The sequence below is a fragment of the Embiotoca jacksoni genome, unplaced genomic scaffold, assembly GCF_022577435.1.
Source record: "Embiotoca jacksoni isolate LCO1_2020_lvr unplaced genomic scaffold, fEmbJac1.0.p SCAF_17, whole genome shotgun sequence".
In the NCBI taxonomy this organism is placed as follows: domain Eukaryota; kingdom Metazoa; phylum Chordata; class Actinopteri; family Embiotocidae; genus Embiotoca; species Embiotoca jacksoni.
Genome location: NW_027185307.1, coordinates 4826734 through 4840232, shown reverse-complemented (window position 1 = coordinate 4840232; position 13499 = coordinate 4826734). Strand labels below are relative to the sequence as shown.

Below are 13499 nucleotides of genomic sequence, written 5' to 3'. Positions count from 1 at the left end.
TGCGTGTGCGTGCTCCGTGTCCTCGCTGGGTCACACCTCCACTCTCTCTCATTAAACCTCCCTCAGCTCTCCTCCATCCCGTGGGAACACGATGGCAGCCTATTGTTCTAGACACGGCTCGCTTTTTAAAATGGAAGCAATTTGTGTTTTATACGGACCAGGGCAGTGCGGCTCAGTTTCCCTGACTAGGCAGGCAGCTGTGTTTTCTGAATCTGATGACCTGACTCTCTCTCTCTGTGTGTGTGTGTGTGTGTGTGTGTGTGTGTGTGTGTGTGTGTGTGTGTGTGTGTGTGTGTGTGTGTCCATCCCAGAAAACCTTGGCGTGCCGTGGATTTAAAACCGATCAGTTTGAGAGGGCTTATTTTTCCACACTCTCCCACTTCTATGCTATGAAGCTGCATATAAACAGAGTCTGCGCTCGTGTTTGTCTGTTAACACTTCTCCGCAGGACGGTGATGGCTAGGATGAACACTGTCTCCGTCTGCTGCTGCCTTCTCTGCTCGCCTCACACCCAGCCTCTGTTTAGTGGTCTCAGGCCAACATCCCGTCTTCCAATGACAGAGCTTCCTCTTTCTCTCGCTCTGTCTTTTTATCCACCTTTCCATTCGACTCTGCACCACACCCTAATGCCAGGATTACACCTCCCTCTGCCAGCTCCGAGTCGTTCCCACCGTCGGACCGGCCACACCCTGAAGGACACTTCACAGCCCTTCAAATACATCACAGAAGACCTCGCTTCATAGTATGTTGATGTAATCTAGTCAGTAACTTTGTCAAATTGTCTGTCGAGCCACAGTTCAAGGACTTAAACTGCAGCTGCAGAGGAGGAACACTTGCCAGGAAGATACATGCTTTAATATCAAATTTGACTGCTAATAAATAATGTTTTTTTTATCATCCATTCAGTGGAAATCGGAGCAAGACATTTAACTAAGTGTAACCCTTAAATCATCATATGATGAGCAATAAGATATGAAATGAACTTAGTCTTTAATCTCACCTAAACGCTGCCACCCTGGAGGTCCCTGAACCAGGATCAGAACGTATGGAGCATTCGCTAAAGAGATCAAGTGGATGTAGCATTTCTTCGGATAACATTTTTTAGAGTTGCAGTTGAGAAGTTTTACAACAGGTTCAATAACATCAGTGTCACCAATTCTTTGTTTTCATTTTTATTCTCTGATTTACGATTTTAGGAGGTAAAAGTGTGACATTTTCCTGGAGTTTTTCAAATCTCACTCCCACTAGGAGATAACGACCAGGAGATTTATTGTATTTTGAACGTCTCTAGTCTCTGGTCTCTCTGGTCTATAGAGTCTGAGGTTGTTCATTCTGACCTCACAGTTTTACAAGTGTTACTGGCTGAATTTGGGGATGTTTTTCTCTGGTGCTCCTTCCAGAAAACAGCTGAGGGACTAACAAACACGTGACAAACAAATCTTTTTCTCTTTCGGAGAAACACATTTTTTTAGCTGATGGTAAAGGACCTGAACTTCTGGTTGAATTGTACTCGACATAAGCCTTTACACTGCTGCTGATTTCAGGAGAAAATATGTTTGTAATTTAGGTTTGCACCAAACAAACGTAGGAACAATATTACTCACACACCTGATCCTTGTCCACACATGAGCTTAAATCCAAGTCTGAACAAGTGTTATTGACTTGTCTTTGTAAAAATGTCTTCCAATAAAAGCATCTACAAAGGTCCCTGTTACTATGGACAGTCCACACACCGTTCGCCATCTGCTGTCTTATAGACAGTTACTGTACATTTGGGAGGATTTTTTTTTTACTAACTTTTCACCTCATAAAGAAGAGGCAACATTTAAATGCACATGTTAGATAGAAGGAATAAGCATCAAACATCTAAATCCATTCCACTAATGAGAACTCTGTTAAATATGTATGGAAATGTGCACTCGCATGCAATCTTATCCAAGTCAGCTCTACGTGTGTTTTTTTTGACAAAAATGTAAGCGAATTTACTTTTAAACAAAAAAGGGAAACACTCAGAACTTTTAAAATGACTTATAGTAATCATTAACATATAATATTTTGGAGCCTGACCTCAGCCGGACGATTTTATTGGCCCATCACTGATATGTCAGTATCAGCATGTTGGCTGATATGCGCCGATATAAAAACCATTTTTACACAACATGATGCAGAAAAAAATACTTGGAATAATTTAGAAATGATCCCATTAGTGTTTTTTATGTTATTATAATGATCAAATCTCCAGTAAAGTTCACTTTCTCAGTGCACTGATGTTTGTGTGGACAAAAAACTATCAAACATCCTGCCTCCATGTCACATCTGTTTGATAACCATATATAAGTTACTGCAATAAAGTATGTTCATGCTGTATATAATTACAATGTATTAAGCATAGTCTGCTGACTTCTCTTCAGTTTACAAAATCGTTTGTTTCATGTGTGTTCCAGAAGATATTAGAGTTTGGTGTCTATAGGCTCTGATATTGGGGAGTGATGATCAAATGTCTTAAACTCTGGCATTGAGTTTCTTTGTTGTGAGGTTGAAGTTGCTGGAAATGGTCCGATGAGATTTTTCACTGCTCTGAGGAGCACAAAAATAATTCAAATCATCTCCACTGCGCTGTCAGAAGCTTTAGAGGCATTATTATGATCATAAAGTATCTGCATGGCCAGATGTCAGCAGTGGTAAGTGCAAATATAAAGATATGTTTGGTAATTTGGATGAACTTTACTTTCACTCTTGTTTAATTTTCAGTCTCACCCAATCCCCCTAAATCCAAGTCCTGCTCCTAAAACAGAGGAGCTGGCCAGCTGTCCTCCCTTCGGTGGATTTTCATGGTCTTCATATCTTTTTGAGAAGAAATTCAAGAGCACACACACACACACACACACACACACACATTCATTTCTTCCAACCACGCTCTCACTGCCACCACGCTGTCTTTCTTCTCCCAACAGGCAACTGCTCGAGAAATTCAACTCTTGATCTGGATGGAACAAGTGCCTCCCTCCTTTCCCGCCTCTCATCCCTTCCACGCTGATTTCTGAAGTCCAACCTGAGCCCAGTGAGTGTTGGCAAACGCTGCTGCCTTGGAACAACGTCCCGAACCCCGTCTCCTCTCCATCTTCCCCCCTTCTCCTTTCCAATGAAACTGTGGAAAGAGCAAATTGTAGCCAGTCTATCCACATCTCTGGATTCCTGAGACAAGGAGTTCACATCCATCACTGTCCGGGAGCGGCTCATTGTCATCCAGCGGCCCGGTGTCGAGCATTGTCTTTCCTTTTGCTCTGCTGCCGACAGTAAATCACGCCACCGCTCATCAGTCAGCGAGCGAGACATCAGAGTCTTAAATCTGACACATCAGCCACCGTCCCTCAACAACACTGCTGTATAAATCATCCCAGTCGGGCTTCTCTTTGGAGAGAAAACAAGAAAGACATTAACGGCAAAGGAAATCCAGTTAAGTATATCTTGTTAGTCAAAAATATTAAAACAGCCATGATAGGAATCTCTTTTTATCTTCGGTGACCATCACATCCGTCTACTTTTCTACCTGAAGACAAGAAATCCAAACACCCGTATTTTTTTTCCACATTAAGAAGATTTTCCTTCCATTCACCTGGACGACTCCAGAGCTCTTTAAGAGCCCCTGAACTCTCCAGGATTCAATAACTGTCTGGCACTCGCTGTGACCTAATTTGAAAGGCCCTCAGGATCTCAGCGGCTGCCTTCAAATGCCGTTGTTTTCATTGCAGGGATTTCTAAGAAACCTATGTGTTAAACAGCACCTGATTTAGGAATAAGTCACTTGAATGCCGTAAAATAGTTTGTTTCTCTGTGTGGCCAAAATCCTTTGATTCATATATTTGTTAATAGGAAATGTAATAAATACTAGACGTGATGGAGAAAAATATATAATTAGGCCATTTTGGCAAGTTTCAACATATACAGTATATCCTATTCTTAGTCAAGCCAGACATTCATGTCCCCCTCAGGAAGAACTTCTTTGGTGATCCTTAACTTGGTTTATGAACAAGCCGCAACCAACCCTGACGTCACCCATTAGTTTGTGAACTGCCATTCTGAAGCTTCGGCTTTTTGGCCGTCACCATCTTTGTTTTATGGAGCTATTTGACGAGCTGGGAAAGAGTGAACGGTGAATCTGACTCGATCTGATTGGGAACCCAAAGACGCTATGCCCGCCCGACTATAGCAGAAACCTGACTGCCCCACAGGCCCGTCAATCAAACAGGCACCCCCCAAACATATCGCTTTTTGACGCCTAATATCTTATTAATGATGGGATTTTTTTTTCAGATGGACCGACAGAAAACTAATAAGTATTGGCTTTAGCGAACGACACAATCATGACGTGAAAATAATGTGTTGACATTGCATTTTATGAGGGAGGTTGAATGGGAGTCTTTTTTAGAGCCAACTCCTAGTCCTTGGTCTTATTACACCTAATGGCACTCCCGCATTGGCCTCACATTTCAGACCCGAATTTATAAGTCCACTTTCATACACAGTCTATCTTAATGAACAGACGGATGCAGAACTAATGACATTCCCCTCAGCCTCAGCTACTCTTTGTGTTAAGTGCTAATCAGCAAATGTTCGCGAGCAGCTTGTTGGCTGTACTGCATGTGGCGACAGTAAGCTTCAGCTAATCAGCGTGCTGATTTAATTAGCACTGCCCTGACTATAAGCTGCTACTATCTCTTTAGACTCTTGTTACTTCATGTGTGGCGCACAAACAGTGGACAGAAAAACGAAAAATCTTTCTTCTAAAATGATTTTATTTTTTTCTGCCATGGCTCGAGGTGTCAGTCTACCACTTTAGTTGAGATTGAAATATCTCAACAGCTATCAACTCCAGTGCAAATGTGGGAAAACGTTCATGATCAAATGTAATGACCTGAACTTTTTGTATTCAGTGTTAGCAAATGTTATGCTCACTGAGAAAGCAAACATGACCTGCAACACATCAGAATATATTAGAAATATATCTGAAAAGATGCCTTAATTTAATAAATGCACGTTTTTTTTTAAACAGGTTAATTACTGGAAACTAGCTGTTGACCACTGACTTGCCTCCAGTTATTGGTGATTTTCCACATCAATACGCTGGCAGGCACTCGACATTCACCACCAGGCTACTGTACGCAGCTGTAACCAGAGTCCATGAAGGAGAGAACCTGAGAAAATGCACCACTGTCAATCTCGTGTAAAATGTCTGACCGAGATCTCGCAGTCTCCGTCCGCAGAAACGTTGGGAGTTATTTGGCGTATAGTGATCTATATGATATCGGACGGGGCGAAATCTGGTACAGAGCAAGAAGAAAAACATTCAGCCAGATTCCTGCCATTTAATATCCCATTAAAGGGTAATTTGGCATGAAACCCCTGGCATGTGTGATGGAATTCTATTGCTCCTTGTGTTCAATTAAATTCCCCACAGGCTTTAGACTGCAGCGTGTGTGTGTGTGTGTGTGTGTGTGTGTGTGTGTGTGTGTGTGTGTGTGTGTGTGTGTGTGTGCGTGTGTGTGTGCGTGTGTGCGTGTGTGTGCGTGCGTGCGTGCATGCGTGTGCTGTGTTTGTACTGGACGTGTGTGTGCATGTGCTTGTATGAGGCCTGTGAATTGTACATGAGCGTGTGTGTGTGTGTGTGTGTGTGTGTGTGTGTGTGTGTGTGTGTGTGTGCCTGCCTGCAGAAGTTTAGTTTTCCACTGGGGTAAATCTACACTCTCCATCTCCTGCCACGTCTGACTGCCCTCTGTAGTCACAGGGGCTCTGGCTGCGGCCACAACAACCAACTGGCCCGTCAACGCACGTTCGGCCAATGGAGCGACGGTTGCCAGGCACGCCACTTTCGCTTCGACCAATCACAATTGTTGTACAAGCTGGAATTCAGCAGAAGAATGTGCCAGAAGAGATACCATTTTGTGTTTGAGCTCTTTCTTTCTTTCAAGTTGAAATTCTTTTCCTCCCCTCCGACTGAAAATGTCAGACATTTTGTCATTGTCACAAAAAAAAAAGTGGGGGAACATCCAGAGAGCTTAAATCTGATTTATTCCGTCTTTTTCTGCTCCTCTGCATAACTGATATAAGCACAGATTTATGTGAAATATGCTACTCGGGGAAATGTTTTTCTCGTATTCTAAAAACACAATAAAACTATTTGTAAAGGAGGAATGTGTTCGCTACAGAAATATCTGGAATGTGCAGCCCGCAGGAGAAAAAACCTGCAGAGGAAATGATGCAAACCTGGGCTTAAAATGATTTCTCTCTCTACTCGTTCATTTGCTCTGTGTGCGTCGGCGAGATCAGATGCGGAATTAAAATTTCATTTTGTCGACATTTCTTTGTTGCGTATCTTCGAGCGGGCGATCGCATCGGAGGGCCCCAGCAGGTGTTCCATCCCATGAGTCAACACCGCCCTTTGACAACTTTCCGTGTGCGGACTCAAAAAGCCTCTCTTGCATGTAACAGAGTAACACTTCTGTAAAGGTGCCAGAGACCCGAGAAATCCAAGAGGGACACGTCAACGCCAAGGAATTATATTAACCATAGAGATAAAATAGTTACTCTCTATTAAAAACAGCCGGTCAGCCGGGTGAATTAATCCTTCTTTTTTTTTTTTTAGGATTTCTCTTATTAAAGTCTGTTAGAGGGGGAGTTATAAGTCTCACTTGGTCCATCCATCTCTTTCTTTCATTCACCATCTGTGAGGCTCAGCAGGTGCTTCGCTGTGAAAAAGCCTGACGTTCGTTGAGGTCACAGGGTTTTAAGCTTTTCGATCACGAGGATTGTACCCGTCGCAGTCGCTGATGCATTTCATACTAGACCTGCGCGCACACACACACACACACGCACACACACAGGCTGCTTCACGCTCAGATAATATGAAACACATTTGTCCATACGAGACACAATAAAACCCGCTCTTCTCTTCCCTCCACAAAAAACGCCGTCCTCCTCCGTCACTCCACCAGCTACACCTTCAAATCCGGCCCCTGCGGGTCCCATCCACGCTCAGCAGAAAGTGAAAACATAACTATTGGTTATGAAGTCAGCCTGAACAAAGGCTCAGTGTTCCCGACTGAAGAAGACAGATCTGACCTTGATTGTTCGCAGCTCAGACGAGCTGCTAGCTGAAGTGCTGTGAGAGCGAACAGAGGTTTGTGATCTGCGAGGACGTGAGACTAAATTCATGTTCAGGGGAACATCAGCATCCATCACATCGCAGTTTCGACACTAGAGGGGTTAAAAAGGCAAGTTTCCTTAAAGCTGGCTTCAAAAAGAGTGAACGGATCTCAACTTTAGTAATTAGGTCAAAGTCGACTCACGAGTTCATGTCATTTCCACTGGGCATGCTTTCTTTAAACTGCACAGAACAGGAGGTCTTTGGAGAGTCAGAGCTTTCAAACAATGCATGCTGGGATGTCTGCAGATATACTAATAATGTTTTTATAAACTTGATTTGATAAGACTGGAAGAAAAGGAGAAATTTCAAGTTGAACTTGAAATGAAAGCAAAACACATAAATTTGTATCAAATCATATAAGATTAGTGACTCCACTAAAAACCTAAATGTTGTTTATCAGTATCATTTATTTCAGCCTTGCACTTTGTCTGATTTATTTATTTTTATTTTAAGTTTGTTTGAACTATATTTAAAGAAATTACAAAGTTGAATGTCCAACAAAAAAAAATACCCTGAATAAAAACACGTGAAAGTAAAGCCTTTAAGGCGACATTTTTAAAGGATTATTTCCTTGTGGAGAAATTCCATTCAATGCCATGTTGTGCCAAAACACAGTCCCAGAGTGGAACATATTGCAGACCAGAATGAAAACACTAAACTAGGCACAGAAAAAGAGAATAAAATGGAAGCTGCGACCGAAGAGAGACTTCATTTCGCCCTTGAAGGTGTTTTCATTCTGTAGAAAATTAACGGCAGCAAGAGTCTTCCTCTGAAGGGAGGAAAATGAATCCAGATACCGTCGACTCTACTGACCGTAAAGACATTAGCAGCAGTGACGTGGAGTAAATCTGGCATCAACCTTTTAAGGTGATGGTGCCTTTGCTGGATACGGAACGTTTTTGTGTCCAAGAGATGAGACCTTTTTTTTTTTTTTTTTTTACTTATAGTTTCAAATCACAGTCTAAAAACAGGAATTGCTTTTACGCCTCACACACACAGACACACGTGCAGCCTGTGTGCCTTGCCCCTGCTCTCCCAGCAGGACCTCATGGCAGGATCAAAGACATGCCAAACAGTAGTCTGAGAGTGAGCCTGTTCCACATGGCCTTGTTGTGTCTGGCCCGTCAGAGCCGGTCAGAGAGCTGAGGGGGGAATTCCATCTCCACTTGGCGGGAGGAGGTGAAAGACAGCCAGGGTGCTTTGTGTGTGTTTGTGTGTGTGGGAGTGAAGTGACAGTACATGGGCTCCTGTGCTGTGGATGTACAAACACGTGCGTGTGTGTGTGTGTGTGTGTGTGTGTGTGTGTGTTAGTACTGTAAACACACTGGACTTTGCTTAAATCTAGTAAAACACAGCTCGGGCCCTCACAAGTCACGAGAATCACACTCAGTAACACAAAGGTCTCGCTGACTGACAGCTGAAGAGCGTGTGATGCAGCACACAGACAGTACAGATATAGATAGAAGTAGGGAGACGGGCAGAGAGGCAGACAGTTGGAAATAATGGCTGCAGGAATTAAAACTAAATGTGCAGATGGAGGGGGACAAAAAAAAGAACAAAAGTGAAGGATGTCGTGTGTGTGTGTGTGTGTGTGTGAGGGAGAATCTCGAAGGGAAAGAATGCAAGAAATGTGGCTCCTTACCAGCCCGATAAACAAAGTTCGCCTCTGCCTCCGAGGAGGACGGCGAGAGCAGCTCGTCGTCGTACTCGTTGGAGCTGAAGGAGCCGGAGTGGTTCCTCTTGCGGGCGTCCATGACGGCGTTGGCCACCATGACGTGGCGCAGGGAGTCGTTCAGGTAGCGGTGCAGCAGGCTGCTCTTGTACTTGGGCGGAGACACGTAGTCCTCGGCTAGTGAGGCGGCTTCAGCGGCCGAACGCAGCCCGGCGCCCATTCCCATACCCATGCCCATGCCCATACCCATACCCATACCCATGCCCATGCCCATGCCCATGCCCATACCCATGGCCATTCCCACCATGGAGGAGCCCTCCTTCTTGATGACGCTCTGGTACATGGGCTTGTTGAGCTCCTCAGGGCCGCTCTGTGTCCTCTGAGGATTGTCTCCATCTGCGCCAACAAAAGGCAAAATCACAAAAAGAGTCTTTTAGATGGAGGAGCAAGGGGCATCTTTACTACACATTCATACTCTCTATGTACTTATGTTCCTCTTAAAAATTTGAAAACACTACACATAACACATATATATTCATAATGTGTATATATTTGCATATTTAATTCGGTAATCCTGAAAATCAAGAAATGCAGACACCTCCTCCTCCAGTTGTAATCACAACAACATAATCAATATGTCAAATCACGTGTCATTTTTTTGTAGATGGTCGGATGTTTTCATTTTTAATAACTGTTATATTTTCACATTTTTGACATTTATTTTATGTATGTCTCAGCAAACAGTAAAAACTCCATTAAAATGTTTAAATTCTTATAATACTGAATACAAATTTGTATATATCATTATTTGTACATTTACTGCACATAATCTCACAATGATGACATGTACAATTTATGAGTAAAAGAGAGTAATGTATCACCAATTAATGTCAGAGTGTTTTAGACATCCCATTTGCTTCCTCCGCATCTGTAACTCAGCCAATACATTAAGGTCAATTAGTTTTCATTTATAGTCATCCAAAAATAAATCCATGTAGAGTCAGTGTGCATAGAAACACATTTCTCTGGTTTAAATCATTTTATCACTTGGTTCATCCCCTCCTGAGTCATAGTCTGGTTATTTTGAGCTAATCTTGAATCCAAATAGCAGAGCGGGGAGATTTCAACCTGGCACTCCTGCCCTCCTGTTGGCAGCAGCTCAAGAGCAAAAAGCCCAGCCGGGACTTAAGACGCATTACCAAACCATAACGGATGGTAGTCGATTTCCTCTCCATCAAAAGCACATTGCCCCTCCGTTCCCCTGCAGAAATAAATAATTTCCAGGGTGCTGTGCGGCTGAAGAGATTGAATTAAAGCACGGTCCCACCTGATGAAAGAAACACTGAAAAACCAGATATCCTCTGGCAGGAGGGAAATCAGGGAGAAGTTCATTTGAGATACCGGCCCTGCCAAGACTGTAATTTTGTAATTTGGGCAGGTTGGACATTTGATTCAGCCTGGGCCAAATTAAAATTATAGCTCCCACATATCAGAAACACATGGAGGCAGCTGCTCTCCTTCTCCCGCGCTGTCTGAGGAAGAACTCAGCATCTCCTCTGACACCACACAAACAAGAATAAATCTGAGCTGTCACTTTTCATCCCATGACACTGTCCTTTCACAACTCAGTCTGCCAACTTTGTAAGTAAAACTTCTCCCTCCTCCACGACAGCCTTTTCTCTCTTGGAGGTGCTACTGTAGCTACAAAACAAGTTGGACCATTTTAGGACAGTAAGAGGAATGTACACTGAGTCAGTGGGGTCAGATGTGGCCCCATAAATAGTCCCTGGAACAAAAGCACAGGCTTAAAAACATAATGGAGGGCCTTTTAGCGCATGGGTCAGAAAGTGGGAGCAGGCTGCGGACAGCTTCATAACCATAATGTGACAGCGAGAAGAGTCAGGGAGATATACAGAGCCTCCGGTGGTACAGTGGCCTGTGGCAGACACAATGCAAACGCCGTGCACACATTCCTGTGTGAGCCGCACGCTCAGCCTCTCCTCCTCAAAAGTTTAATTAGAGATCACCGACACCACAGCGCTCTTTCTTTCTGTTCATCCTTTCACTGCACGAGCATTTACGTTTTATTTTATTACGTTTCCTGACCGTGTTTTCAGCGCTGTCAAAATGCAGTCTCTTCCCTGAGAATCAGCAGGGGTGCATGTGTTTGCAGTAAGTACACGGCTGACTCAGAGCTACTCATTTCCAATTGTAGGCTGGGAGGCAGAGGTTGGCTCAGCGGGGTGTCCTAATGACAGCGTGCCGCCGCCCGCCGGCCTCCCCGTCTCTTGGCTGGTTCACACACTCGCCATTTATATACACCCAGAACATGGTTCTGCATAGCGTCAGCCCGCTTTGGGACGAACACAGCGGGCGATGATCTGGCCTTTGGCCCCGTTTCATGTCCCGATACTATATTTAAATTTTGGGGACACAAGAAGTGTGATGTCATAAAATTTCCCCAGTCATTATGTACAGAGTTCCTCAGGTTCAGAGCAGAGTGTGTGAGTAACGTATACCAAACGTCTGAGCAGCTGTAATGTCTTTGAAGTGCTTGTCCGTCTCACTGATAGACTGAGCTCTTTCGCAAACGGAAAAGTTTTCCACGTCCTTTAATGTACATTATACCTGTTTAAACCCCGCCAGTCGCACTGATGAAATGCTTTTTACATTTGACATATAGATTCAAGGACACGCTTACATCTGGAGTAACTTTCAACAGAAGAGAATAACCACAGATTTCCTCAGAAGAGGTCAAAGGTCGCAGACTAAATCAGACCTCTGCTAAATAATCACTCGCTTTTTGTCGTATTGTTTTATAGCATTTTGTGGTATTATTTAGTAGTAGTGTGAGGAAATGCCTTCTCTCTCCAATGCTTTGCTGAATTAATGCACATCATGTGAACCACACTAACCTGCTATCTGTGTTTTATATATACAGCTAAAAGTATAGTTTCATTATATTTCCCAAGAGATCCAGATCCTAATCAGTACTCAGAATTTGACACAGATATTAAAGTAATTGCTGGTAAGTTTACCGAAGTGTGCACAGAACTACTAATACTAACGTATGTAGGAATACGTATCATGTAAAGACACCATCAACTGAAGTAGTGAACGTTTTACTTCTATATTTTGACTCAGGGCTCCTCTACAAGATCACAGTTTGCAGTTCTGAATCAATATTCCTGTATTAAACTGCAGTGAGTGGAGCCACAGTGAGCTGTAGAGTTTGGAGCTGATGGTTGTTTGTGAGATTATTATAAAGTATACAAAGCCTCTTTTCAGGAGAGAAAGAGCCACCTAGTGTGTGTGTGTGTGTGGGGGGGGGGGGGGGTTGCTTTAAAGTTGAAAGTTGAAAGTTGAAGGACCAACAAGTGACGGAATTGGTGGAAAACCATCTAAATGAGTATTATAAAGAAGAATGCAGCAGATTAGAACTGTCAGTCCTTCAGGTTTAACAAGAAGCAGATAAGTTTTGATATTTTGGATCAGAATTACACATATTAGTAAGTTATTTTCAGTTGAAATAGTTGTTGCATTTTGCATGATTGTTGCTTGGTGTTGCCCTGAATCTTCATTTTATAGTTATTGCATGTACACCTTGCAAGATATTAGTTCTTTACCAGACGGTCTGAGGCTCTCGGTATGAAATCCTGTCCGTACCTTCTGAGCAGCTGTCATCGCTGCTGACGCTCAGCCTCTCCGCGTTGCCCTGAACATATTTGTTGTAGAGTTTGATCCTGAGGGCCCAGCTCAGGTCTGGCTGCCTCACCGTGTTCTTCAGTCGCCTCCTGGCATTGGCGAACCAGTTGGACACCTGAGAGAAAAGAGGGAGAAGAGAAAAAGAAGGAAGTGGGAACACACAGCAAATAGAAGCATATGTCATTGTTTTGATTCCAAACTCCTCCACATCCATTGCAAAACAAAGTCTATCCTCTATGAAAACGTCTGCGCTCTGCCTGCCATCAGTCTCCTTCAGAAAAACCAAGAGAGACCGAGGCGAAAGACAAGAAACAGAGTCAGGTTGCAGAGCAGCTCTCTGAAACTGAGCTTTAAGAAACATCCCAGACGCTCCGCAGAGACACCTCAGCATGCATCTTTTCTGCGTCAACGCCGTGCAGAAACATTTAACACCCTGCGAACGCCGGACGCCAGCGAACGCAACGTTTCATTAACGAATGTTCCGACCGAGATGTGCGTCCCGTGTGCTTATTCTGGACTCACACAGACTCCCTCCAATAATACATTTTTTCCAACACTGTCTTCAAGATGCAATAAAAAAGACACTTGAGCCGGCGCTCTTCCTTTCACTGGGAAGGGAGACCATTAGATGTTATACTAGAATAACTTTTCATGCTCAATAGATTTCAAGCAGCTTATGAAGGGGCTGGGACAGGGTCCTTATGCTAGAGTACTTATTTTTCTGATCCTCTCTTTCAGTATCACGTTTCTCGTTAACTAAGACCATCCCACATCCCTTTGTCTCGGGCCCAGCGCTGTGGCACACCAGGGGGAAGGCGGCATCGAGCACATGTGGCTCGGCTGGAAGGTTAGGGTGAGACGGAGGCGAGGCGTGAGACGGACCGCTAATGAGGACCGGAGGAGAGAAAAGATGGCACG

General features: G+C 43.7%; 1 protein-coding gene across 1 annotated transcript in view; it reads right to left on the bottom strand.

Annotated features, from left to right (window-relative positions):
- mkxa (mohawk homeobox a) overlaps positions 1-13499 on the bottom strand; it is a 29278-nt gene that overhangs the window by 9793 nt on the left and 5986 nt on the right. Inside the window, exons 4-5 of the mRNA XM_069151320.1 lie at positions 12543-12696; positions 8847-9272 (exon numbers count right to left, since the gene is read on the bottom strand). Of these exons, the coding sequence (XP_069007421.1) occupies positions 8847-9272; positions 12543-12696 (580 nt within the window). The remainder of the gene's footprint in view (positions 1-8846; positions 9273-12542; positions 12697-13499) is intronic.